Source organism: Ranitomeya imitator, chromosome 4 (assembly GCF_032444005.1).
Source record: "Ranitomeya imitator isolate aRanImi1 chromosome 4, aRanImi1.pri, whole genome shotgun sequence".
Taxonomy (NCBI): domain Eukaryota; kingdom Metazoa; phylum Chordata; class Amphibia; order Anura; family Dendrobatidae; genus Ranitomeya; species Ranitomeya imitator.
Window position 1 is genome coordinate 638,526,226 of NC_091285.1, and position 26,017 is coordinate 638,552,242.

Below are 26,017 nucleotides of genomic sequence, written 5' to 3' on the forward strand. Positions count from 1 at the left end.
CATAGAAAAGCTAGACTGCAGCTTGGCAAAATGTATGTGGGTAAGCCAAAATCCTCCTGGGAACGCTTCTTGTGGACAGATGAGACCAAGATAGAGATATTTGGTAAAGCACATCATTCTACCATTTACAGAAAAGGGAATGGGGCATGCAATGGAAAGAACACAATACCTACAGTCAAATATGGTGGAGGTTTTAAGATGTTTTGGTTTGTTTTGCTGCCTTTGGTACTGGGGTGCCTTGACTGTGTGCAAGGCATCATGATATCGGAAGATTACCAATGGATTTTGGGTCGCAATATAGTGCCCGGTGTCAGAAAGCTGGGCTTACGTCCTAGGTCATGGGTCTTACAGCAGGACAATTACCCCAAACATATTTCAAGAAGCACCCAGAAATGGATGGAAACAAAGCTCTGGAGTGTTCTGAAGTGGCCAGCATCTAATCCGGATCTAAATCCCACCGAGCACCTGTGGACTGCCTGGACTGTATTTTGTGATATCTATTAAACGGAGAGTGTGACCGAAATCTACCAGTCGTGTCCATCAGCCATAGACCTCAATATTAGGAACATTTATTCAATTTTTACTATATTCTGCATGATGTAAAAGGCCTAATAACCAGAAAAAAAGTACCAGCTAGATGGAAGCCAAAAGAAGGCTTTTGTGTCCTCCGTCTGGCCATGACGATGTATGGACATAGCTTATTTATATAGCATTTTCTATAATAATGTCCTTATTTATATTAGACTAGATTGTGGCCCGATTCTAACGCATCGGGTATTCTAGAATATGCATGTCCCCATAGTATATGGACAATGATGATTCCAGAATTCGCGGCAGACTGTGCCCGTCGCTGATTGGTCGAGGCAACCTTTATGACATCATTGTTGCCATGGCAACCATTATGACATCATCGTCACTGTGCCCGTTGCTGATTGGTCGAGGCCTAGCGGCCTCGACCAATCAGAGACGCGGGATGTCTACGTCCTTTATGACATCATCGTCGCTGTGCCCGTTGCTGATTGACGCGGGATTTCTACGTCGATGCTGTGCCGGTCTCTGATTGGTCGAGGCCTGGCGGCCTCGACCAATCAGAGACGCGGGATTTCCAGGACAGACAGACAGACGGAAAAACCCTTAGACAATTATATATATAGATGTATAGCATGAAAGAACCTCAGCCCTAATACTTCTCTCCTACCATGTGCCATTTATAACACTATTGGATTAATATGCCCCTTCAGTTACCAGAGACTGGGTGTGACTGCTATCCCACACCCCCGGTAGCTACGCTCCTGTCATACAGCTTTCCTAGGCTTTTGATTTTGGTGATACAGGAATAGGGGATGTTTGATTGATCAGGAAGGAAAATTTGAGACCTGTAATGGCAGCCATATTGATTGTCATTCTTGCCTACTTTTCCAAAAAAAAAGGAGGCAAGTTTTCCAGGTGTCACATTCGGACTGCGTGAGGTGGAAATATGGTACATGGATGAGGAAACATGCAACTGAGGGCACATAGTACACAACTGCAGTGTCTGAGGTATTGTCTGTATAGTGGCTCCATTATTGGCAGAAAGGGAGTTCAACCATCTATGGAGAGGGGTTGGCCATGAAGGAATTTGCCGAGATGATTCGTTAAGTCAAATGAACTTTACTTTCTCTGAGGAGGCCCTCAAACATAGACTTAGATATGAGCAGATAGGTTTGAAAGACCCTGAACCAGTGGCCATGTCAGTAGATTCCTTCAAACTGCCTCCTGCCTACTGGAATGCCCAACACCTTTTCTGATTTGTAGGCCTGGTGTGACGTCATTGATGTGGCATGACTGATGCATGATGTCACATCGGGTCTACTAATCTACTGGACCAGTGTCCTTCTAACTGATTCTCTCGTCTCTAATAGCGGTACATCACACATAGTTACAATGATTAAAGTCATCGGTTAGAACACTATGGCCTAGGTGAGCTGTGCCTTAGTGAATAGTGATCCTTTAAGGGGGTTATATATAAATGAGTTTCCAACCTGCCGTACCATTTTGTAATGGGGATATAAAAGTGCCTTCGTACGGTACAAAAATTCCCCGTTATGCCAATCGGTGCAGGTCCCGGTGGTCGGACACCCACAAATCACCAAGTCCCGGTGTACTTGCAACTTGTGTAATTCAAATTCTTTACCACCTCTGTAGTCAGACTTATGGTAGTCCCCTGGAAGCTCTGGCAAATGGATATTTATTTCTTTGGAGGGTCTCTAGTGTAGTCTGGGGTTCAAACTTGTTTTGGAGTCTGGTGTAGGATCTGAATTTTTTTATGGATTTTTGTGTGTGTGTATGTGTGTTGAGGTCTGGTATTGGGTCTCAAATTATTTTGGGGCCTGGCCTAGGGGTATAAATTAATTTTATGATCTGGCGTTTCTATTTTTTTTTTTTTTTTAATGCTTAGAATTATTTACTTTTTTGGCATCTGAATAAAATGTTGGTTCTGGCTTGAGGTCTGCATTTATTTCAGGGGAATGTGTTTATTTTGGTGTCTGGTCCGGGGTCCTAATTTATTTAAGGGTTTGGTTTGAAGTATGAATTTATTTTAGTGCTCAGTTAGGGATATGCTTTTATTCTGTGGTTTATATTTCCTTTTAGGTTTGGTCTGAATTTTTTATGGGGTTTAGTCTGGGGTCTGAATTTATGTTATGAATTTGGCAGGAGTAGTCTGGTCTTGGGTCTGAAATTATTTTGAGGCCTAGTGTGGGATTCTAAATTGATTTTTCAATCTGGGGTCCTAATTAAATTTTGGGTTTGGTCTGAAGTCTGCACTTTGCAGAATGTATTTATTCTGGTCTGGGGTCCTAATTTATTTTAGTGTCTGGTCTGAAGTATGACTTTATTTTGGGGTCTTGTTAGGGTTTGAAATTATTCCGGGGTCTGAATTTATTTTAGGTATTGTTCTGGGGTCTGATGCATTACTTCAAAATTTGGGCATATGTTGTGGTTTATTTAAATAAATACGGTATATATAACAAGTCTTACCATAATCTTGTTGATACTGTTCAGTAATGCCCAAGTTTACACAATGAACAATTATTTTTAAGGCTTAAAAAAGTCATTTTATAACAAATGTGCCTATTTATGGGATATGGAAAGCAATATCTGAATCTCCGCACTATGAACCAGAGTAAAGGCAGCGTCTCCCACCATGGTGGACAATAAAGAGATGCCATGTAATACTATTTTCCAATGCACTCAGTGGGTTTAGAAAATCCAGATTTGGTAAAAAATGGGGCTGTCCAACTTCTATCAATCCATTTGCATCTCCATAAGGAGCATCGAGGAGCAAATCCAATAACGTGATCCCGCTGACACTATGATTTTCACCTAAATTTCCAATGAGTTTAATGTATTTATCATCCAAAGGAGGAAGCACAATTTTCTTTTGTTCTCATGAAATTAAATGGCACGTAAAATAGGTATTTGCATTATTATGGGGTGGTGTCAGGCGGGTCCACACCTATTAAAATTATAGGGTGAAATCCGGTGTCAAAAATTCTAGTGTATGTGACTGAAAATGTAGCAGGGTATAAAAAGGGACTGGATGCAGACTTTGCACATTTGCACCTTGCAAAGAAAGGTAAGTAGCTGGGATAATAGGGTGATAGCAGGAAAGGAAGAATAGATGGTTCAGTAAAGGGGCAGTCAGTAGATATTAGGGTCCTGTAAAAAGAATGGTTATAGGGGATGCCAGGTCAAGGCAGAAAATCTAATATCTCATGTGTGTCCTTTTGATTTGCAGAAAAATGGCGTTTCTTACGCTCCTGGTGTGCAGCCTGCTGGTAACCTCGGCATGTAAGTATCCGAATCAACTACAAACACAACTCACTGGTAGACAATAGACTAAAGATATCATCTGCACCACCTCAACCAGCTAACCAGATGGTCCTCGGGAACATAGAAGTAGTCGAGAATGGGTAGTAAAAGAAAGGCTGGAATTATAGATTAGCAAATTGACTCAGTGCAAAGCTAATTTGTGTAAAAATGTTGGTAATTCACAGAACTTGACAAATATTTTGACATTTGAATTGTGCAAATCGCTATTGAGCAACTGCTATTCTACACATTATCGAAAATTGTGTCACCAAAAGAAGCCTCACATGACCTCAGTGGCAGCTGGACTTCCAAGTAAAGCCTTGCAGCTATAACATCACATGGTATAGCACAGCCAATTAGGAGGTACTGTCATTGCCTGTATAAAAGCTGAGGCAGGTAATGCAGCAGCCATTTTGTGGTGAATCTTAATAGTGAGAGGACGTCTCAGCTCACAGCTTAGCAATAGAGAGAGATAGAGAGAGAAAGCCATAAAACACAGAACAAACTGTACAGACGTGTGACAGCACAGCAGTGAAGAAAGATTACCATCCGCTAGCCTATATCTATATATGTTCAGGTCACTTTGCCATTATTAAGGCTGTGTTTGAATTAAATGTGTGTAATACTTCACTTCTACTGTGGCGGTGTTGCACTATATATACATTGGCTAATTCTAGTATTAGTCCAATACTAAGATATTTAGGGGTAAAAGTCTTTTCCAGGCATTGAGAGATGAGAGACAGCTTGCTCACTAACTCAAATTTAGTTTAAGATAGATGGGTAGTTTTCCCATAATCTGTTGAAGGAGAAAATCTCACACAAATCAACACCAGTTATGGAGACAAACTGTGCAGCATTTGTGGAACTCACCAAATAATCTGTAACTTGTGGATTTGCAGATACACAGCTTTGGTGGTTAACTAACGGAGTTTATGGTGGTGGAAGCTCTGGAGGAAGCAGAAGTTACGGTGGTGGAAGCTCTGGAGGAGGTGGAGGTTACAGTGGTGGAAGCTCTGGAGGAAGTGGAGGTTATGGTGGGGGAAGCTCTGGAGGAAGTGGAGGAAGCTCCGGAGGAAGCGGAGGTTACGGTGGTGGAAGCTCTGGAGGAAGCGGAGGTTACGTTGGTGGAAGCTCTGGAGGAAGCGGAGGTTATGGTGGTGGAATCTCTGGAGGAAGTGGAGGTCATGGTGGTGTAAGCTCTGGAGGAAGTGGAGGAAGCTCTGGAGGAAGTGGAGGTTACGGTGGTGGAAGCTCTGGAGGAAGCGGAGGTTACGGTGGTGGAAGCTCTGGAGGAAGTGGAGGTTATGGTGGCGTAAGCTCTGGAGGAAGCGGAGGAAGCTCTGGAGGAAGCGGAGGTTACGGTGGTGGAAGTTCTGGAGGAAGCGGAGGTTATGGTGGTGTAAGCTCTGGAGGAAGTGGAGGAAGCTCTGGAGGAAGCGGAGGATACGGTGGTGGAAGCTCTGGAGGAAGTGGAGGTTATGGTGGTGGAAGCTCTGGAGGAAGCGGAGGAAGCTCTGGAGGAAGCTCTGGAGGAAGTGGAGGAAGCTCTGGAGGAAGCGGAGGTTACGGTGGTGGAAGCTCTGGAGGAAGCGGGGGATATGGTGGAGGAAACTCTGGAGGAGGTGGAGGAAACTCTGGAGGAAGTGGAAGCAACTCAGGAGGAGGCACCAATACTGCAAAATGTGCATGCTCTTTGACTTGCGTAGATGTAAGAACAAGCGGGAACACCGCCAAGTGCCAAACTGGTAAGATAACTGTCACCATTGTCTTGTACATGTCTTCTAAATGGCTTAGCATGTCATTATTTATGTAGCTTGGAGGTAATGTTCAATATACAGGGGCTCATATCAGGGGTCTCATATTATCCTGTAACTCCACCAATGCCATTCTATAGAAACCATAGAAAAAAATTACATAAAATAATAGCGGGAGCTCAATGTATATGGATTTATGGTTATGTAGAAAGATGACCTCTTCACAGTGGGCGCCATCAAGCATGGAGCCCTTCCTTTTAAACATTTTGCGTTTGCCCCTGGTTTAGTAAATTTATCTGGCTATCTAGTGTTATGTAACAGGTAGTTAGCTATTAGGTTTACCTTTCACTAGGTCTGATATATCAATAGCTTTAAAGGGGTTAGGATTGGCCTTCAATATTGGACCAATGGAGGTCTGCCTATCAGCTGATTGAAGAAAACATGACTCTCCAGCAAGTATGGCGTCCATTAATTATTCACCAGACACAGCACCTTACTTTTGGCTGTGGCTATACCTGTTACTGCAGCTCAGTCCCATTCACTTGAATAAGGGGTAAGGCTTCTCCTTATGGAGAGTGACATACCAGCTCTGGCTTGTCAAGGTAAGGAGGCTTATTTGCCGTGCAATGCTCCTCTGGGAAATTTAATATGCAAATTGCCTCTTAAGAGAAAAAGAGGACTTGAACTCTATAGTTCAAGGTGGTGCTATAGAGATGAAGTTCTCTTTTTCTCTGAAGAGACAATTTGCATATTCACTTGAAAAGGAATGTGCCTCAATACTGTGTGTGCGGTGGCCCCTTCCATCAGCCGACCGGTGCGAATGCCAAAAGTCAGACCCCTGAACCGATCCAATAATATATTGCTGGACTAGGATAGGCCATCTATTTTGTGTCAGGGATACATTAGGGAGACCATCACCTTTCTTGACCTCCAAATTAGTAAAAATGAGAAGGGGGGGTATTACCATCAAGACATTCAGAAAACCTACATCCACCAATAGCCTCCTGAGGTGGGATAGTTATCATCCGGGCTCCCTTCGGAGGGGAATACCTAAACGTCTGACGTTGTCATACAGGCTCATGACCTTAAAAGAAGGTTCCGTCAGAGGGGTTATCCTCCTGGATCTATTTTATCAGAGATTTTGCCAACTGTAAAACAGAAGGTGCAGTTTACATGGCCACGTGTTCATGCCCACTTAATTACATCGGGAAAACCAGAAGGGAACTACGTAGACATGGTGAACATCTTGGTGATATTAAACATGAGAGACACCTTTGGCCAGTCACGTGAGGCACGTTCACCAGAATAACCCAAAGGTGGTGTCATTTTGTGTCCTTAAGGTAGTGCGACGGAACCCACGTGGTGGGAAACTGAACAAGCTTCTTCTACGAGAATGTCAGTGGATATTTAGACTACGAATTCTTGTGCTGGACGGCTTGAATGAACAGCAAAATTATTGCTGTTTTTTTCTGACCTATTGTCCATTATTACTAGCCAGAACCAGAAGTGGTACGTTAGGTCCAGTTATTGTATTTTGCATCTGATTTTTGTTACTGTAATCCCCCCGTTTTCTTCTTCTCCCCTCCCACGTACTTTATGTTATTTGGGCACTGCATTATTTTAAATGGTTATGTATTTGCTAGCAACTTATATGGGTGAGCATAGTGGCTAACTGGTTATGTGCGCTTTTTCCCCCTTGTATATATATCTTGCGTAATGGCGCAGCTATTTGTCAGCATTTATACAGCATTAGGCACAGTTAAACTTGGTCATTATAATGTATTGATGGCCCTTAATAATATATGTGCATTTACAAATGCTGCACATAGATGGGGGAAGATCTGTGCTGTTACACGCTAATTGTACCTGCGCTGTACCCCGACTACTTGCGCATGCGCAATCCCTGTGTAAATCCAATGGTCCGGAGATGATGATATGGTCAAAATTGTTATGCTGCTATAGTACCTGGATACCAATAATTTTTGTGACTGCATATCGGTGATATGCATGTGCATTGGTTATGAGTGGCAAGGATTGAGTGTACTGTCCCCCTTTTTTTTTTCCACATTTACATATCTTTACCCTTTACTGGTTATATATATTTAATATCTGTGCACAAACTATGTAAGGCTACGTTCACATTAGCGTTTTGCGTGTTTGCGTCCAGCGACGCAGCGGCGACGCATGCGTCATGCGCCCCTATATTTAACATGGGGGACGCATGGACATGCGTTGTGCTGCGTTGTGCGACGCATGCGGTTTTTTTGCCGCAAGCGTCGGGCGCAGAAAACGCAACAAGTTGCATTTTTCTTGCGTCCAAATTTCGGCAAAAAAGGACGCATGCGTCGCAAAACGCAGCGTTTTTGTGTGCGTTTTGGTGCGTTTTTATTTGCGTTGTGCATTGCGTCGCCGACGTAGTGGCGCACAACGCAAATGTGAACGTACCCTAAGCACGTTGTCATATAGTTGGCACAGGCTGTCTGGGCCTCTGTTTTTGACTGAAATCTTATAGGGTGTGACTAGGAGATAAGGGACAGCCGTCGTACGAGCGGGGGTGCCATTCTTGGTTTTCTTAGGGTGCCAACCTCCGCATCTGGGTAGGCATCCAGGCAGATTGGTATCTAGGGATAGATCACTCATATCTACACATCTGCTGAGTGACAGCAGGGCTGCCACTAGAAATTTCGTGGCCCCATACTGGCAAAATTTTCGGGGCCCCCTTGAGACTCCGCCCAGGCTCCACCCCAGCCCCGCCTCCGCCCCTCGAACTGTCCACAGTCCCACCGCACTCTCTTGGAAAAACTCCACTTCTTACCTATCACACATTAACAGGTCCCATCACCAGATCACACATATAGCCGGCAGCTTTTGTTTTGGCCAAAAGATTTTTTAAGCCGCCACCAGTAGGGGCCCAGTGAGCAGATGAGACGGGGACCGATGCGAGCCCCTCTACCCACTGGGCCCCATACGCCAGTCTGGCAGTAGTGACCTGATGGCGGCCCTGAGTCAGAGTGTTGCTATATGTCAGCACAACTATGTCACTTTTATATTAAGCAACTGATTTTGGGTTTCCTTTACGTGAGGCACTAGAATGGGCTTACCTCTGCATCCATTTTTGTAAGCAGAGGTGGTTATTGGCTAGATTAACATTAGACTAGCGATACTACGAGACTTCTGTATAGGTGGTAACATGCATAGGTGGAGCAATCAGCAATGCTAATTAGCTGATGGTAATTATAAATTCTATATAACGCAATGATTACGCACAAGGCATTGTAGTATGCTGGTTTGTTACAATGTATCGGTGTGTAGATAGTGTTTCAGCAAATACTCCGAATTGTGCAGATCAGGAGTCGGCAGGACCAGGCTTTTATACACTCTGCTATTTATACTATGGTTAAAGGGAAAGTCTGGTCTGGCTAATAAAGTACACCCAGTAATATGGATTATGAAATGAAGTCGTTCAAAACAAAACAGCTCTGTAACCTCGTCCTGACGTCTGCAGTCTATATGTGGAGAACAGCAATCCTGGCTGTCTAACCCCTTAGATGCTATGGTCAATAGTGACTTTGACATCTAAGCGGTACGAGAGGAGATGTTTCCTATTGTATTCTCATTGCCCTTCTCTAATACACCATCTTGGGGTGCCATTGGTTATCTATGACAGCCGTTGACTCAATGATGGCCCCCAGGTCTACTGTTATGTCACATGTATGTATGATGATGATGATGCAACACCCAATAGTACGACCATCAGCATTACAATGAAAAGTGCAAGAAATAAAGAGCTATTGCAATTTAGTGATGAGCGAACGTGCTCGGATAAGGTGTTATCTGAGCACAGGTTTTAAAAATATAAAAAAGAAAAAGTATAAAAGTATGATTTACCCCTTCCCCTATTTTCCGAGATAAAAAAAAAGCATAGTCAGTCTTGCCGTTTTTGGAAAACTCCTATTTATATACAGGTCCTTCTCAAAAAATTAGGATATAGTGTTAAATTTCATTATTTACCATAATGTAATGATTACAATAAAACTTTCATATATTATAGATTCATTATCCACCAACTGAAATTTGTCAGGTCTTTTATTGTTTTAATACTGATGATTTTGGCATACAACTCCTGATAACCCAAAAAACCTGTCTCAATAAATTAGCATATTTCACCCATCCAATCAAATAAAAGTGTTTTTTAATAACAAACAAAAAAACCATCAAATAATAATGTTCAGTTATGCACTCAATACTTGGTCGGGAATCCTTTTGCAGAAATGACTGCTTCAATGCGGCGTGGCATGGAGGCAATCAGCCTGTGACACGGCTGAGATGTTATGGAGGCCCAGGATGCTTCAATAGCGGCCTTAAGCTCATCCAGAGTGTTGGGTCTTGCGTCTCTCAACTTTCTCTTCACAATATCCCACAGATTCTCTATGGGGTTCAGGTCAGGAGAGTTGGCAGGCCAATTGAGCACAGTAATACCATGGTCAGTAAACCATTTACCAGTGGTTTTGGCACTGTGAGCAGGTGCCAGGTCGTGCTGAAAAATGAAATCTTCATCTCCATAAAGCATTTCAGCCGATGGAAGCATGAAGTGCTCCAAAATCTCCTGATAGCTAGCTGCATTGACCCTGCCCTTGATGAAACACAGTGGACCAACACCAGCAGCTGACATGGCACCCCACACCATCACTGACTGTGGGTACTTGACACTGGACTTCAGGCATTTTGGCATTTCCTTCTCCCCAGTCTTCCTCCAGACTCTGGCACCTTGATTTCCCAATGACATGCAAAATTTGCTTTCGTCAGAAAAAAGTACTTGGGACCACTTAGCAACAGTCCAGTGCTGCTTCTCTGTAGCCCAGGTCAGGCGCCTCTGCCGCTGTTTATGGTTCAAAAGTGGCTTTACCTGGGGAATGCGGCACCTGTAGCCCATTTCCTGCACACGCCTGTGCACGGTGGCTCTGGATGTTTCCACACCAGACTCAGTCCACTGCTTCCTCAGGTTCCCCAAGGTCTGGAATCGGTCCGTCTCCACAATCTTCCTCAGGGTCCGGTCTCCTCTTCTCGTTGTACAGCGTTTTCTGCCACATTGTTTCCTTCCAACAGACTTATCATTGAGGTGCCTTGATACAGCACTCTGGGAACAGCCTATTTGTTGAGAAATTTCTTTCTGGGTCTTACCCTCTTGCTTGAGGGTGTCAATGATGGCCTTCTTGACATCTGTCAGGTCGCTAGTCTTACCCATAATGGGGGTTTTGAGTAATGAACCAGGCAGGGAGTTTATAAAAGCCTCAGGTATCTTTTGCATGTGTTTAGAGTTAATTAGTTGATTCAGAAGATTAGGGTAATAGGTCGTTTAGAGAACCTTTTCTTGATATGCTAATTTATTGAGACAGGTTTTTTGGGTTATCAGGAGTTGTATGCCAAAATCATTAGTATTAAAACAATAAAAGACCTGACAAATTTCAGTTGGTGGATAATGAATCTATAATATATGAAAGTTTAATTGTAATCATTACATTATGGTAAATAATGAAATTTAACACTATATGCTAATTTTTTGAGAAGGACCTGTAGTATAAAAGTAATAAAGGGGCTGTCCATCCCTCAGACAACCTCTTCTCAACTAATAAATTCCCCCATGTAAAATAAAAACAGCCCACACCAGTGCCGGAACCGTTCCTGCAAAGTGAGCGCCGAATCTCTTGGGGCCCGTGTGACATGACGTGCTTGCTGGAGGGGAGTACAGGCATGATTTGTTTTGTTTTTACGTGGGGCAATATAGTAATTGGGAAAGTGTTGTTTGATTGGTGGACAAGGGCAAAAGAAGAACAAACACCAGAATTGCTGTTTCTCAGTTGCTGCACCTTCCCCTAAAAGATCCAATTAAAAGTGATCAAACTATCACATATACCCAAATTGCTACGACAGATGAATAAAAAAAAAAAAATTACGGCTCTTGGAATTAGGGGGGAAGGAATAAAAAAAAAAAAAGAAAATCGTTCGGTCATGAAGGGGTTAAAAGAGGTATTTTTTTTTATACTAGAACGTTATGACATACAGTATACGTAGAATATGTCACAATTGTGATGTGGATCTAGCCTCTAAGACTTATAGGAATCTCAAGAATAGGGCCCCACAACTCAGCGCCACAAATGCAGAGGTGGATGCACCTGCCTGTCCCTCTGCATTAACTTCTATGCGACTTCTGAAAATATCCAAGCAAGTATGGAGGAGCGTGGACCTTGCAGTGTGTTCTGCAGGATGACATTTCCTTTTTTTACACTTTCAGGATATACTCCCGTCTCCTGTTCCTGTGGAATGGGCTGTGGATCATACAACTTCAAGACCGCCAACTCATGTGTCTGCGAATGCCTTAACACAGACTGGACGAGTGCCCGATGCTGCAAGAGCGCCTAGTAACCGGTCATCTGGGTTCATTAACACAAATACTCATTTTTTGTAACAATAAAATACATTTAAAAATAAGTCAGAAGCAGCTTCATTTCTTCATGCAGAGACTGCAGAAAAATGCTCTCATTTGTGCTTTCACTATAGGGAGCTTAGTTTTATCACACAGTTTAGACCTGGGCAAAGTGCAGCCCTCATACTGTATATAGGGGGCTATGCGGGGCCTCACACTGCATACAGGAGGTTATGTGGGGGGGCGGACACAGATCGCAAAGAGCCCCTGTGCACCAGGGCACGATCCACAATAACTGCTGAGAATGAAGCTCTCGTCATAGAGAATCGCCATTATGAAGGCATTCAAAATTAAAGATTGCCCCATTGTGACCCATTTTGAAATATGGATACTATAAAAGGGAGTTATCCAGGAGTATATCATTTTTTTTTCAAGTGCCTAAGAAGTGACAGGCAGGTAGTTACTACCTACCTGCCTGTTGTGCCCCGCGCCGATCTCTGTCAGCACAGATTGGTCATTGACCACTCCTGCCGGCGATTCTGTGGCTTCTCCGATGTCATGTTGATAGAGCAGCGGCTTCTCTTCCACCCTGCTCTGTTGATGGGGCGTGATTTCCAGACGTCATGCTGATTGACAGCCGGTTCCCTGCTGCCAAGCTGTCAATCAATCAGCATGACGTCAGCAGTCACGTCCTGTCGACGGAGCAGCCCAGATGAAGAAGAGTTGTTCTGGTAACGTGGAGCAGCTGAATCGCCTACGGGAAGGAGTTGGTGACCACACTGAGCTGGCGCCGGATACAACAGGCAGGCGACTGCTTCTATTAGAAACTCTCTGCGCATTAGTTTTAAGGCTCATAGTAAAAATATAGAGTAATCATGGACAATCCATCTAAAGTACTTGGCTATTGGTGCTATAGGACATGGATGCTTGATACGAACACGCTTCTTCAGGCAGGTATCTAATAAAGCTACAATATATGGAATTAAGAGGTAGTTCCAGCTCCTTAAAATTCCGCGCCCTGTGGTATCGGTGAGCTGGCAGAGGCTTTTAGCCTTTTTTTCTTTTGTTTATCTAATAAAGCTACAAAGCTATATAGCAATAAAGTAGATAATCTGATAATTGCTGCACCAATATACCGTAATTAACACGACCTTATGTCTGTAATCTCAGTAAATCCCTCATAGTTGCCTGGACTGTATTTTGTGATATCTATTAAATGGATGCTGTGACCAAAATCTACCAGTGGTGTCCATCATCCATAGACCTCAATATTAAGAACATTTATCCGATTTTTACTATATTCTGCATGATGGCCTAATAGCCAGAAAAATATACCAGCTAGGTGGAAGCCAAAAGAAGACTTTTGTGTCCTCCGTCTGGCCATGACGCTGTATGGTCATAGCTTATTTATATAGCATTTTCTATACCAATGTCCTTAATTATATTAGATGTATAGCGTGAAAGAACCTCAGGCCTAATACTTCTCTCCTACCAAGTGCCATTTATATCACTGTTGGTTTAATATGCCCCTACATGTACCAGGGACCGGGTGTGACTGCTATCCCACACTCCCCGCAGCTACGCTCCTGTCATACAACTTTTGATTTAGGTGATACAGGAACAGGGGATGTTTGGATGATCAGGAAGGAAATTCGAGACCTGTAATGGCAGCCATGTTAATTGTCATTCTTGCCTACTTTTCCAAAAAAAGAGGAGGCAAGTTTTCCAGGTGTCACATTCGGACTGCGTGAGGTGGAAATATGGCGCAGGGATTGAGGGAACACGCAGCTGAGGGCACATAGTACACAACTGCAGTGTCTGAGGTAGTGTCTGTACAGTGGCTCCATTATTGGCCCGAAGGGAGGTTTAACCATCCATGGAGGTGGGGTCGGTCATGAAGGAATTTGCTGAGATAATTTCTCAGGTCAAATGAACTTTACTTTCGCTGAGGAGGCCCTCAAACATAGACGTTAGATATGAGTGAATGGGTTTGAAGGACCCTGGACCAGTGGCCTCGTCAGTAGTCCATTGCCATCGGACAGATCCCTTCAATCTGCCTCCTTCCTGCTGGAATCCCCAACACCTTTTCTGATTTGTAGCCTGGTGTGACGTCATCGATGTGGCATGACTCAGCCATGATGTCACCTGGGGCCTACTAATCAGAAGAGGCATATGAATAAATTAAATCGGATAAATATTCAATATATACAATATCTGACCATGTCAGATGATTTTGACAGAAAAACTCCCATAAACATGAAAAATTAGAACAATTGGAGTCATGAGAACTGTCTTTAAAGTAAATTAAAAAAAATTTATTTATACATAGACAGAGTATGAATGGCAATAAAATCACTAAAATATTAAGTAGACAAGTATTATGAAGGTGAAATTACATGTGAAGGACACAAGGCAAAAAGAGGAGGGTCTGGAGAGCAACACTACAATAAATAGAAGTATATGACCGGTAGGACAAAGTTTTTTAATATACTAAACCATAAATAACTGAGTGCATGGACTTTTAAGAGGCAAACAATGCAGTGTATAGTTCAAAATTGATCCTTACCCATACCGGTCATATAGTGTTGCCACCAGACTGCCAGCCCCTACGCGCGTTTCGCGTACGCAGATTTGTGTGTCACTAGTAATATATATATGCCTAGCACCAGCTGTTTGAAAGGCGGGACATTTGGTATGGCGCATGAGCACGCGATCCTAGCGCCTGAAGTTGCATCACTGCTCGGTATCCGATATGACGCGAGGGGTCAGGTAGTCATTCCCCTAGCAACCGTGACCCGGAAGCGTCACACATTAAGGCGCCGGCGGCGATGATCCGGAACGCACGCGCCACGAGCATGCGCACATGTCCCTTACACAGAAGTCTAAGCATGGAGAAAGTAAGTGAAAGAGCACAGTGTCTAATATATTAAATAAGCAGATCCACTGCAATATCCATTGATGAAGAAAGTGCAAAAAGTGTCATCTAAAGTGCATATGTGGCAATAAAAATTGTATCTCATTAAGCGAAATATGATCATAATGAAAATATACCACAATATACAATTTGCAAAACAACAGTTATACATGCACAAAAACTGTGTATATTGATTCAATCATTTAAAGAAAAAATTAATAATAAATTAAAAATAATAATGGTGAAATACTGTGATACAATAGTAAACAACACCATAATTGAGTGAACAACAGATCTAAAAAAAAAATTAAATGACACTCTCCACATTCCATAGACAAAAACATCATACATCATAGATATTAATGAATAGTACACACAACCTAACTCATTAATAGCATTATTCACATAGATACTGGCTTAGTATGATGACATTCACATCACACCACTGGTTGATGATTATTGTATCCATTCAATAGTCCAAAATTTATGAAGGTACTTCATATGATGTACAGATGATGCGGCAGCAATGTAATAAAAGTCACCAAATAATACAACAGCTGTAAGAAAAACAAAAAATAACAAACATAAATAACCATAAAGCCAGACACACACAACATAGAATAAAGCCAATCCAGAGAAATTAACCAAAAAAATGACATGGGGTCCCCCTATATTTTATAGCCAGAAAGGCTATATAAGATGACATTAAGCCTGGTTAATAATAGAGAAGCATCAATAAGACGCCTATCCATCACTAATGCTATTGTACTGAAAGTGTAAAAAAATAAAAAATAAAGACACAGCCAGAAAAAAGTATTTCATTATTCTTAATTTCACCATACTTACCATATTCGAGCGCCTGCAAAAATAAAAGGAAAAATAATAAACCAACCATATACTTACTTTCCGCCATAGTCCGATTAATAACGAATATCCCACGACGATCTCCCCTATAGAACAGTGACATCGGGTCACCCTTAGTGTTCGGACATTTAGTTTTCATCGCCCCAGCTGAATGATTTACAGCTACTAGCCAGCCCGAGTACATGTGGGGGTTGCCTGGTTGCTATGGAATCCCCACATGTAATCAAGCTGTCTAGTAGCTGTAAATCATGCAGCTGCTGCGAGGAAAACAAAATCTCCGAGCAGTCACAAATACTCGGAGCCCACCCGAGCAACGAGTACACTCGCTCATCTCTAGTGTTTAGTCTTGCAAGCCTTTGCTTGGTGCTGGGAGTTAAATGAGGCCTGAACATATCCCACACCAATAGACTCCATTTTTGAATAAGTCCACCTGGTCGCCTGCTCCATACTTTACCAACCCATAGCTTTACACCTTCCTCATCCATCCAGCCATTTTCATTCACATGTACGAAACAACCAACAGGGAGCTTGGGTCTAGGCATTGTTTTTCTTTTAAAAATAATCATTGTTCTCAGTTTGGCGCCATCAGCTGTGCATCCTAATACCACTGTAAAACTGGATTTCTCATGCCCCGTTGTTTTAATTATAATTTTTTTTTTCACTTTTTTGATGGGCAGTTTTATTATCAACCATATCAAAATTCATCGGAATTTCATCCATATTTCCAATACTACTTAACGGACAGTCATGTTTAGTGCGCTGTTGTATTACGTATCGATGGAAACTATTCACTTTGCTATAAAGATCTGCGGGTAATTTTTGGGCAATTTTCATTTTTTGCCTCAGTACCATATTATGCCTTGCCATGAATCTAGTACACCAGGATACAGTGGCCTTTAAGCTGTTGCTGTGATCTGGGTTAGATTTGGCCCACTGAAGTGCAAACTAACGTATCTGATTTCGTCTCACTCCATAACCGCTTTGGCGGTGCTCATTCACCATGTCTGCTACAGGTCTTTCAAGTTCTGGCCAATGTGTGGTGCCTCTTCTTAACGCACACTTACCCCTTGGCATACTCTTTAATGCTTTTTAATTTCCTTTCCAGTCCCGGACCATCTTTTCTGTTACTCCATATTGTCTTGCAGCAGCGCAGTTATTATGTTCCGTGGCAAAGTTTACAACTTTAAGTTTGAAACTGGCTTCATATTTCTTTCTTCGTGGTGTAGCCATGATGGGGTTTTGACGGCTGGATATTTGTATACTGTACTGCATGTACTGGTGCTATACTGTATGAACAGGTACTGGTGATGTACTGTATGTGGTATCCAATATACACCAACCAGCCAATGTACCTTACCAGCGATTGGCTGGTTGTTGTATACAAATCCGGCTTGGATTGGTCAGCCCTCCCTGTCTCCAAGAGCGGTAGCACATCCCTCTGGTCCGCCCTTGTACCCATTACTGGTACCTCCAGAGAGCGCGCTGTGCCCAGAAAAACATGCCTCTTTCACCCCTCTGGCCCGCCCTTGTACCTATTACTGGTACCTCCAGAGCGCGCGCTGTGCCCAGAAGAACATGCCTCTTTCACCTATCTGGCCCGCCATTGTACCTATTACTGGTACCTCCAGAGAGCGCGCTGTGCCCAGAAGAACATGCCTATTTCACCCGTCTGGCCCGCCCTTGTACCTATTACTGGTACCTCCAGAGAGTGCGCTGTGCCCAGAAGAACATGCCTCTTTCACCCGTCTGGCCCGCCCTTGTACCTATTACTGGTACCTCCAGAGAGCACGCTGTGCCCAGAAGAACATGCCTCTTTCACCCATCTGGCCCGCCCTTGTACCTATTACTGGTACCTCCAGAGAGCACGCTGTGCCCAGAAGAACATGCCTATTTCACCCGTCTGGCCCGCCCTTGTACCTATTACTGGTACCTCCAGAGAGCACGCTGTGCCCAGAAGAACATGCCTCTTTCACCCGTCTGGCCCGCCCTTGTACCTATTACTGGTACCTCCAGAGAGCACGCTGTGCCCAGAAGAACATGCCTATTTCACCCGTCTGGCCCGCCCTTGTACCTATTACTGGTACCTCCAGAGAGAGCGCTATGCCCAGAAGAACATGCCTCTTTCACCCATCTGGCCCGCCCTTGTACCTATTACTGGTGCCTCCAGAGAGCGCGCTGTGCCCAGAAGAACATGCCTCTTTCACCTATCTGGCCCGCCCTTGTACCTATTACTGGTACCTCCAGAGAGCACGCTGTGCCCAGAAGAACATGCCTCTTTCACCCGTCTGGCCCGCCCTTGTACCTATTACTGGCACCTCCAGAGAGCACGCTGTGCCCAGAAGAACATGCCTATTTCACCCGTCTGGCCCGCCCTTGTACCTATTACTGGTACCTCCAGAGAGAGCGCTATGCCCAGAAGAACATGCCTCTTTCACCCATCTGGCCCGCCCTTGTACCTATTACTGGTGCCTCCAGAGAGCGCGCTGTGCCCAGAAGAACATGCCTCTTTCACCCCTCTGGCCCGCCCTTGTACCCATTACTGGTACCTCCAGAGAGCACGCTGTGCCCAGAAGAACATGCCTCTTTCACCCGTCTGGCCCGCCCTTGTACCTATTACTGGTACCTCCAGAGAGTGCGCTGTGCCCAGAAGAACATGCCTCTTTCACCCGTCTGGCCCGCCCTTGTACCTATTACTGGTACTTCCAGAGAGCGCGCTGTGCCCAGAAGAACATGCCTCTTTCACCCGTCTGGCCCGCCCTTGCATCTCTGCCTCTCAGATCTTGCTCCTGAGGACTGCACAGTGACGAGGTGAGGGAGCACAGTGAAACTGCGCAGGCACACGTGCAAGATCTGAGAGGCAGAGAAAGAGGTAATAAGATACAAGGGCGGGCCAGACGGGTGAAAAAGGCGTGTTTTTCTGGGCACAGAGCCGCTGGCTGTTTTCCATACCCCGTGACACTTGCAGCTTGCTTCACCTTCCCCGGTGAGGTGCCACCTCACCTCTTCATCGGTTCCGCTCCCCCCACCATATCTGCCGACCGCAGATTGCTCCGCAACCACTCTATAAGACGACACCCGGCGTATAAGACAACTCCCTGACTTTTGAGAAGATTTTCAGTGGTTAAAAAGTCATCTTGTACACCGGAAAATACGGTATATATAACGATTCTTGCCATAATCTTGTTGATGCTGTTCACAAATACCCAAGTCTACACTATAAAGAATTATTTTTAAGGCTTAAAAAAGTAATTTCATAACAAATGTGCCTATTTATGAGATATGGAAAACAAGATCTGAATCTCCGCACTATGAAACAGAGTAAAGACAGCGTCTCCCACCATGGTGGACAATAAAGAGATGCCATGTAATACTATTGTCCAATGCACTCAGTGGGTTTAGAAAACCCAGATTTGGTAAAAAATGGGGTTGTCCAACTTCTATTTTCCTATCAATCCATTTGCATCTCCATAAGGAGCATCGAGGAGCAAATCCTATAACGTGATCCCACTGACACAATGATTTTCACCTAAATTTCCAATGAGCTTAATGTATTTATCATCCAAAGGAGGAAGCACAATGTTCTTTTGTTCTCATGAAATTGAATGGCACGTAAAATAGGTATTTGCATTATTATGGGGTGGTGTCAGGCGGGTACACACCTATTAAAATTATAGGGCGAAGTCCGGTGTCAAAAATTCTAGCGTGTGATTGAAAATGTAGCAAGGTATAAAAAGGGACTGGATGCAGACTTTGCACATTTGCACCTTGCCAAGAAAGGTAAGTAGCTGGGATAATAGGGTGATGCCAGGAAAGGAAGAAAAGATGGTTCAGTAAAGGGGCAGTCAGTAGATATTAGGGTCCTGTAAAAAGAGTGGCACTGCGGTTATAGGGGATGCCAGGTCAAGGCAGAAAATCTAATATCTCCTGTGTGTCCTTTTGATTTGCAGAAAAATGGCGTTTCTGACGCTCCTGTTGTGCAGCCTGCTGGTAACCTCGGCATGTAAGTATCCGTATCAACTACAAACACAACTCACTGGTAGACAATAGACTAAAGATATCATCTGCACCACCTCAACCAGCTAACCAGGTGGTCCTCGGGAACATAGAACTAGTCAAGAATGGGTAGTAAAAGAAAGGCTGGAATTATAGATTAGCAAATTGACTCAGTGCAAAGCTAATTTGTGTAAAAATTTTAGTAATTCGCGGAACATTTTGAAATTTGAATCGTGCAAATTGCTTAACAAAGCAATTGCCATTTTACACATTATCGAAAATTGTGTCACCAAGAGAAGCTTCACATGACCTTAGTGGCGGCTGGACTTCCGAGTAAAGCCTTACAGCTATAACATCACATGGTATAGCACAGCCAATTAGGAGGTACTGTCATTGCCTGTATAAAAGCTGAGGCAGGAAATGCAGCAGCCAATGTGTGGTGAATCGTGTCAGCTCACAGCTTAGCAATAGAGAGAGATAGAGAAAGCCATAAAACACAGAATAAACTGTACAGATGTGTGACAGCACAGCAGTGAAGAAAGATTACCATCCGCTAGCCCATATCTATATATGTTCAGGTCACTTTGTCATTATTAAGGCTGTGTTTGAATTAAATGTGTGTAATACTTCACTTCTACTGTGGCGGTGTTGCACTATATATACATTTGCCAATTCTAGTATTAGCCCACCACTAAGAAATTGAGGGTTAAAAGTCATTTCCAGGCATTGAGAGATGAGAGACAGCTTGCTCACTAACTCCCATTTATTTTAAGAGAGATGGGTAGTTTTCCCATAATCTGTTGAAGGAGAAAATCTCACACGAGTCAACAACACTTATGGAGACAAACTGTGCAGCATTTGTGGAACTCACCAAATAATCTGTAACTTGTGAATTTGCAGATGCACAGTTTGGGTGGCCAAGCGGTGGAGGTTACGGTGGTGGAAGCTCTGGAGGAGGCGGAGGTTACGGTGGTGGAAGCTCTGGAGGAGGCGGAGGGTACGGTGGTGGAAGCTCTGGAGGAGGCGGAGGTTACGGTGGTGGTGGAAGCACTGGAGGAGGCGGAGGTTACGGTGGTGGAAGCTCTGGAGGAGGCGGAGGTTACGGTGGTGGAAGCTCTGGAGGAAGTGGAGGTTACGGTGGTGGTGGAAGCTCTGGAGGAAGCGGAGGCAATAATGGAGGAAACTCTGGAGGAGGTGGAGGCTATGGTGGAGGAAACTCTGGAGGAAGTGGAAGCAACTCAGGAGGCACCACTACTGCAAAATGTGCATGCTCTTTGACTTGCATAGATGTAAGAACAAGCGGGAACACCGCCAAGTGCCAATCTGGTAAGATAACTGTTGCCATTGTCTTGTACACGTCTTCTAAATGGCTTATCATGTCATTATGTAGCTTGGAGGTAACATTCAATATACAGGGGCTCATATCAGGGGGCTCATATTATCCTGTAACTCCACCAATGCCATTCTATAGAAACCATAGAAAAAAATGACATCAAATAATAGCGGGAGCTCAATGTATATGGATTTATGGTTATGTAGAAAGATGACTTCTTCACAGTGGGCACCATCAAGCATGGAGCCCTTCATTTTAAACATTTTGCGTTTGCCCCTGGTTTAGTAAATTTATCTGGCTATCTAGTCTTATGTAGCAGGCAGTCCTCCATTAGGTTTACCTTTCACTAGGTCTGATATATCTATAGCTTTAAAGGGGTTAGGATTGGCCTTCAATATTGGAATAATGGGGGTCCGCCGATCAGCTGATTGAAGAAAACATGACTCTCCAGCAAGTATGGCGTCCATTAATTATTGACCAGTCACAGCGCCATACTTTTGGCTGTGGCTATGCCTGGTACTGCAGCACAGTCCCATTCACTTGTATAGGAATGAGCTGCAATACTGCGCGCAGTGTGTGCGGTGGCCCCTTCCATCAGTCAGCCGGTGCGAGTGCCAAAAGTCAGACCCCTGAACCGATGCAGTAATATATTGCCGGTCTAGGAAAGGCCAACTATTTTGTGGCCCGTGACACTTTTTATAGTCCTTATTTCTTAGGAGGAGCTGCTATTTGTTCCTTAGAAATAACATAAACCAAAAAACTTTCTTCTTTGTTTTTGGAGGGGGGGATTCAGTCTTAATTTAGGATATAAAAACGCACACAAATCTTTACAAGACTGAATTGTATGAAAAAGACCTAAAGCACTAAGCAGTGCCATTAATTACGTCTTGGGTAACATGTATAGGTGGAGCAATCAGCAATGCTAATTAGCTGATGGTAATTATAAATTCTATATAACGCAATGATTACGCAACGAGGCTGGTTTGTTACAATGTATCAGTGTGTAGAGAGTGTTTCAGCATATTCTCCCAATTGTGCAGATCAGGAGTCGGCAGGACCAGGCTTTTATACACTCTGCTGGTTAAAGGGAAAGTCTGGTCTGGCTAATAAAGTACACCCAGTAATATGGATTATGAAATGAAGTCGTTCAAAACAAAATCTCTCTGTAACCTCGTCCTGACGTCTGCAGTCCATATGTGGAGAACAGCAATCCTGGCTGTCTAACCCCTTAGATGCTACGGTCAATAGTGACTTTGACATCTAGGCGGTACGGGAGATGTTTCCTGCTGTATTCTCATTGCCTTTCTCCAATGCATGATCTTGGGGTGCCATTGGTTTGTTATGACAGCCGTGGGCTCAATGATGGCCCCCGGGTCTGCCATTATTTCACATGTATGTATGATGATGATGACGCAATACTCAATAATATGACCATCAGCATTACAGTGAAAAGTGCAGGAAATAAAGAGCTATTGCAATAAGTGATGACGAACGTACTCGGATAAGGTGTTATCTCAGCATGCTCGTGTCCTAATTGAGTATTTTCGGCGCGCGCTCCAAAAATATATTCGAGTTCCCGCGGCTGCATGTCTCGTAGCTATACGACTGCCACAACACATGCAGGGATTACCTAACAAACATTGTATCCCTGCATGTGTTGTGGCTGTCAAACATCCGTGAGACATGCAGCCGCGAGGACTCAAACTCATATTATTCCAGCACGCCGAAGATACTCATTTAGGACACGAGCATGCTGAGATAACACCTTATCCCAGCATGTTTGCTCATCACTAATTGTAATGTATGATATAAGTGATCAAAAAATTCTATTGTTAATCCTCCAAAGGGGCTGGAAAAAAATATATACAAAAATCTTTTTTTCTCCCTTATGCAAATAAAATGAAAAAATCTAAATGGCACCATAATTAGTAGTATCATCATGTCTGTGATGAAATCACAGGATACAGATGGATTGCCTGGGCCCCCATGGTTGTTATCTTAGTTCTCCTGTGAAACCCAGCCATCATTTTTCTTACGTACTATACTATACTACACTATACTGTGCCCAAAAACATGTTTTAAAAATATAAAAAAGAAAAAGTATAAAAGTACGATTTCCCCCTTTCCCAGATAATTTTTTTTTTTTAAAAAAGCATAGTCAGTCTTGCCGTTTTTGGAAAACTCCGATCTATAAAGTATAACAGTAATAAAGGGGCTGTCCATTCCTCAGACAACCTCTTCTCAACTACGATATCCCCCCATGTAAAATAAAAGCCCACACCAGTGCCGGAACCGTACCCACAAAGTCAGCGTCGAGTCGCTTGGGGCCCGTGTGACACGACGTGTGATGGGGCTTGCTGGAGGGGAGTACAGGCATGATTTTCTTTTTTTTTTTTTTACATGGGGCAATATAGTAATTGGGAAAGTGTTGTTTGATTAGTGGACAACCCTAGAGGACAGAGAATAATAGAAAACACCAGAATTGCTCTTTCTCAGTTGCTGCACCTAGCCCTAAAAGATCCAATTAAAAGCTATCAAACTATCACATACACCCAAATTGGTACCAATTAAAACGTCAGCTCGCCACCCCAAACCCTAGAGGACAGAGAATAATAGAAAACACTAGAATTGCTGTTTCTCAGTTGCTGCACCTAGCCCTAAAAGATCCAATTAAAAGCTATCAAACTAATCACATATACCCAAATTGGTACAAATTAAAACGTCAGCTCGCCACCCAAAAAAAAAATCCATACATAACCATACAAACCTAGGAATCATGTCACCTGGTCATTTTTTCAACACAATGAACACGTTAAAAAAAATAAAATAAAAATATAAAATAGTACAGTAAATGGTAAAATAAATGGATCAAAACTATAACTCGTTCCACAAAAAAACGAGCCCTCATACGACAATGTCGACAGACGAATAAAAAAAAAGTTAAGACTCTTGGAATTAGGGGGGAATGAAATAATTAAAAAAAAAAAAACCCCAGTCATGAAGGGGTTAAAAGAGGTATACTAGAAAGTTACAACATATACATAGAATATGTCACAATTGTCTAATAGATGTGGGTCTAACCTCTAAGACTTATAGGAATCTCTAGAATAGGGCCCCACGTCTCAGCGCCACAAATGCAGAGGTGGATGCACCTGCCTGTCCCTCTCCATTAACTTCTATGCGACTTCTGAAAATATCCAAGCAAGTATGGAGGAGCGTGGACCTTGCAGTGTATTCTGCAGGATGACATTTCCTTTTTTTACACTTTCAGGATATACTCCCGTCTCCTGTTCCTGTGGAATGGGCTGTGGATCCTACAACTTCAAGACCGCCAACTCATGTGTCTGTGAATGCCTTAACACAGACTGGACGAGTGCCCGCTGCTGCAAGAGCGCCTAGTAACCGGTCATCTGGGTTCATTAACACAAATACTCATTTTTTGTAACAATAAAACACATTTAAAAAGGAGTCCGAATCGGCTTAATTTCCATATCCAGAGACTGCAGAAAAATGCTCTCATTTGTGCTTTCTCATTAGGGAGCTTACAGTTTTATCACACAGTTCAGACCTGGGCAAAGTTCAGCCCTCATACTGTATATAGGGGGCTATGTGGGGGCTCATACGGAAGCTAATTGGGGGCTCATAAGGTATATAGGGGGCTATGTAAGGGGTCATACTGGTTATCTTGGGCAGATATTGTATATAGGTGGCTATGTGGGGGTTCATACTGTATATGGGGCTATGTAGGGGCTCACACTGCTTATAGTAGGCTAAGTGGGTGCTCATATGGTATATAGTGGTCTATGTGGTTGATCATACGGTATATAGGGGCTACGTCATCATCTCGCGAGACCGCAATGCACTCTTCAGACCGGAGCGCGCGAGAAGCGTCGGTAACCGCTTCGATCCGGGGGCCAACAGAGGGCGAGTATATGACTATTTTTTTATTTTAATTTTTTTTTTTTTTCTAAACAGGGATATGGTGCCCACATTGCTATAGACTGCGTGGGCTGTGCAATATATTACGTGGGCTGGGCAATATACTACGTGGGCTGGGCAATATACAACATGGGCTACGCAATATACTACGTGGGCTGCGCAATATACTGCGTGGGCTGCGCAATATACTACGTGGGCTGCGCAATATACTGCGTGGGCTGGGCAATATACATGGGCTACGCAATATACTACGTGGGCTGTGCAATATACAACGTGGGCTGCGCAATATACTATGTGGTTGGGCAATGTACTACGTGGGCTGGGCAATATAGTACGTGGGCTGCGCAATATACAATGTGAGCTGGGCAATATACAACGTTGGCTGCGCAATATAATACGTGGGCTACGCAATATACAATGTGGGCTGCGCAATATATAACGTGGGATGCGCAATATACAACGTGGGCTGCACAATATACAACGTGGGCTGCGCAATATACTATGTGGTTGGGCAATATACTACGTGGGCTGCGCAATATACTACGTGGGCTGGGCAATATAGTACGTGGGCTGCGCAATATACAATGTGAGCTGGGCAATATACGTGGGCTGCGCAATATAATACGTGGTTGGGCAATATACTACGTGGGCTATGTGGTATCTAATACTGTATATAGGGGCGCACACTGTATATAGGGAGCTGTGTGGAGGCTCATACTGTATACAGGGGGACTCTGTGGGATCACACTGTATATAGGGGAAGTGTCACCATAATAATAAAAAAAAAATAGTTATATACTCACCCTCCGGTGCCCCCCCCCCCCCCCGGATCAGGAACCGGCCTTTCCGGCTCCTCGCGATGCCCCGGTGACCGCTCCATGCATTGCAGTCTCGCGAGATGATGACGTACGGTCTCGCCAGACCACTACGTCATCATCTCGCGA

General features: G+C 43.7%; 2 protein-coding genes across 2 annotated transcripts; both read left to right on the top strand.

Moving 5' to 3' along the window:
• The first annotated feature begins 3,562 nt into the window (after positions 1-3,562).
• Positions 3,563-12,095, top strand: LOC138677038 (uncharacterized). Its single transcript, XM_069766846.1, has 4 exons — positions 3,563-3,616; positions 3,779-3,831; positions 4,752-5,597; positions 11,899-12,095. The coding sequence occupies exons 2-4, from the start codon at positions 3,783-3,785 to the stop codon at positions 12,024-12,026; spliced, it is 1,023 nt and encodes a 340-aa protein (XP_069622947.1). The 5' UTR covers positions 3,563-3,616; positions 3,779-3,782; the 3' UTR covers positions 12,027-12,095.
• A 7,414-nt stretch (positions 12,096-19,509) lies between these two features.
• On the top strand, positions 19,510-24,602 carry LOC138677039 (ATP synthase subunit b-like). The gene is made up of 4 exons (XM_069766847.1): positions 19,510-19,585; positions 19,756-19,808; positions 20,702-21,127; positions 24,406-24,602. The coding sequence occupies exon 3, from the start codon at positions 20,702-20,704 to the stop codon at positions 21,077-21,079; it is 378 nt and encodes a 125-aa protein (XP_069622948.1). The 5' UTR covers positions 19,510-19,585; positions 19,756-19,808; the 3' UTR covers positions 21,080-21,127; positions 24,406-24,602.
• The last annotated feature ends 1,415 nt before the right edge of the window (positions 24,603-26,017 follow it).

Excerpts from the sequence above, each read along its gene's own strand:
- LOC138677038 (XM_069766846.1), top strand. The coding sequence starts at position 3,783 with ATGGCGTTTCTTACGCTCCTGGTGTGCAGCCTGCTGGTAACCTCGGCA. Across the intron at positions 3,832-4,751 it reads CCTGCTGGTAACCTCGGCAT|ATACACAGCTTTGGTGGTTA; the intron begins GTAAGTATCCGA and ends GTGGATTTGCAG. Across the intron at positions 5,598-11,898 it reads CACCGCCAAGTGCCAAACTG|GATATACTCCCGTCTCCTGT; the intron begins GTAAGATAACTG and ends TTACACTTTCAG.
- LOC138677039 (XM_069766847.1), top strand. The coding sequence starts at position 20,702 with ATGCACAGTTTGGGTGGCCAAGCGGTGGAGGTTACGGTGGTGGAAGCT.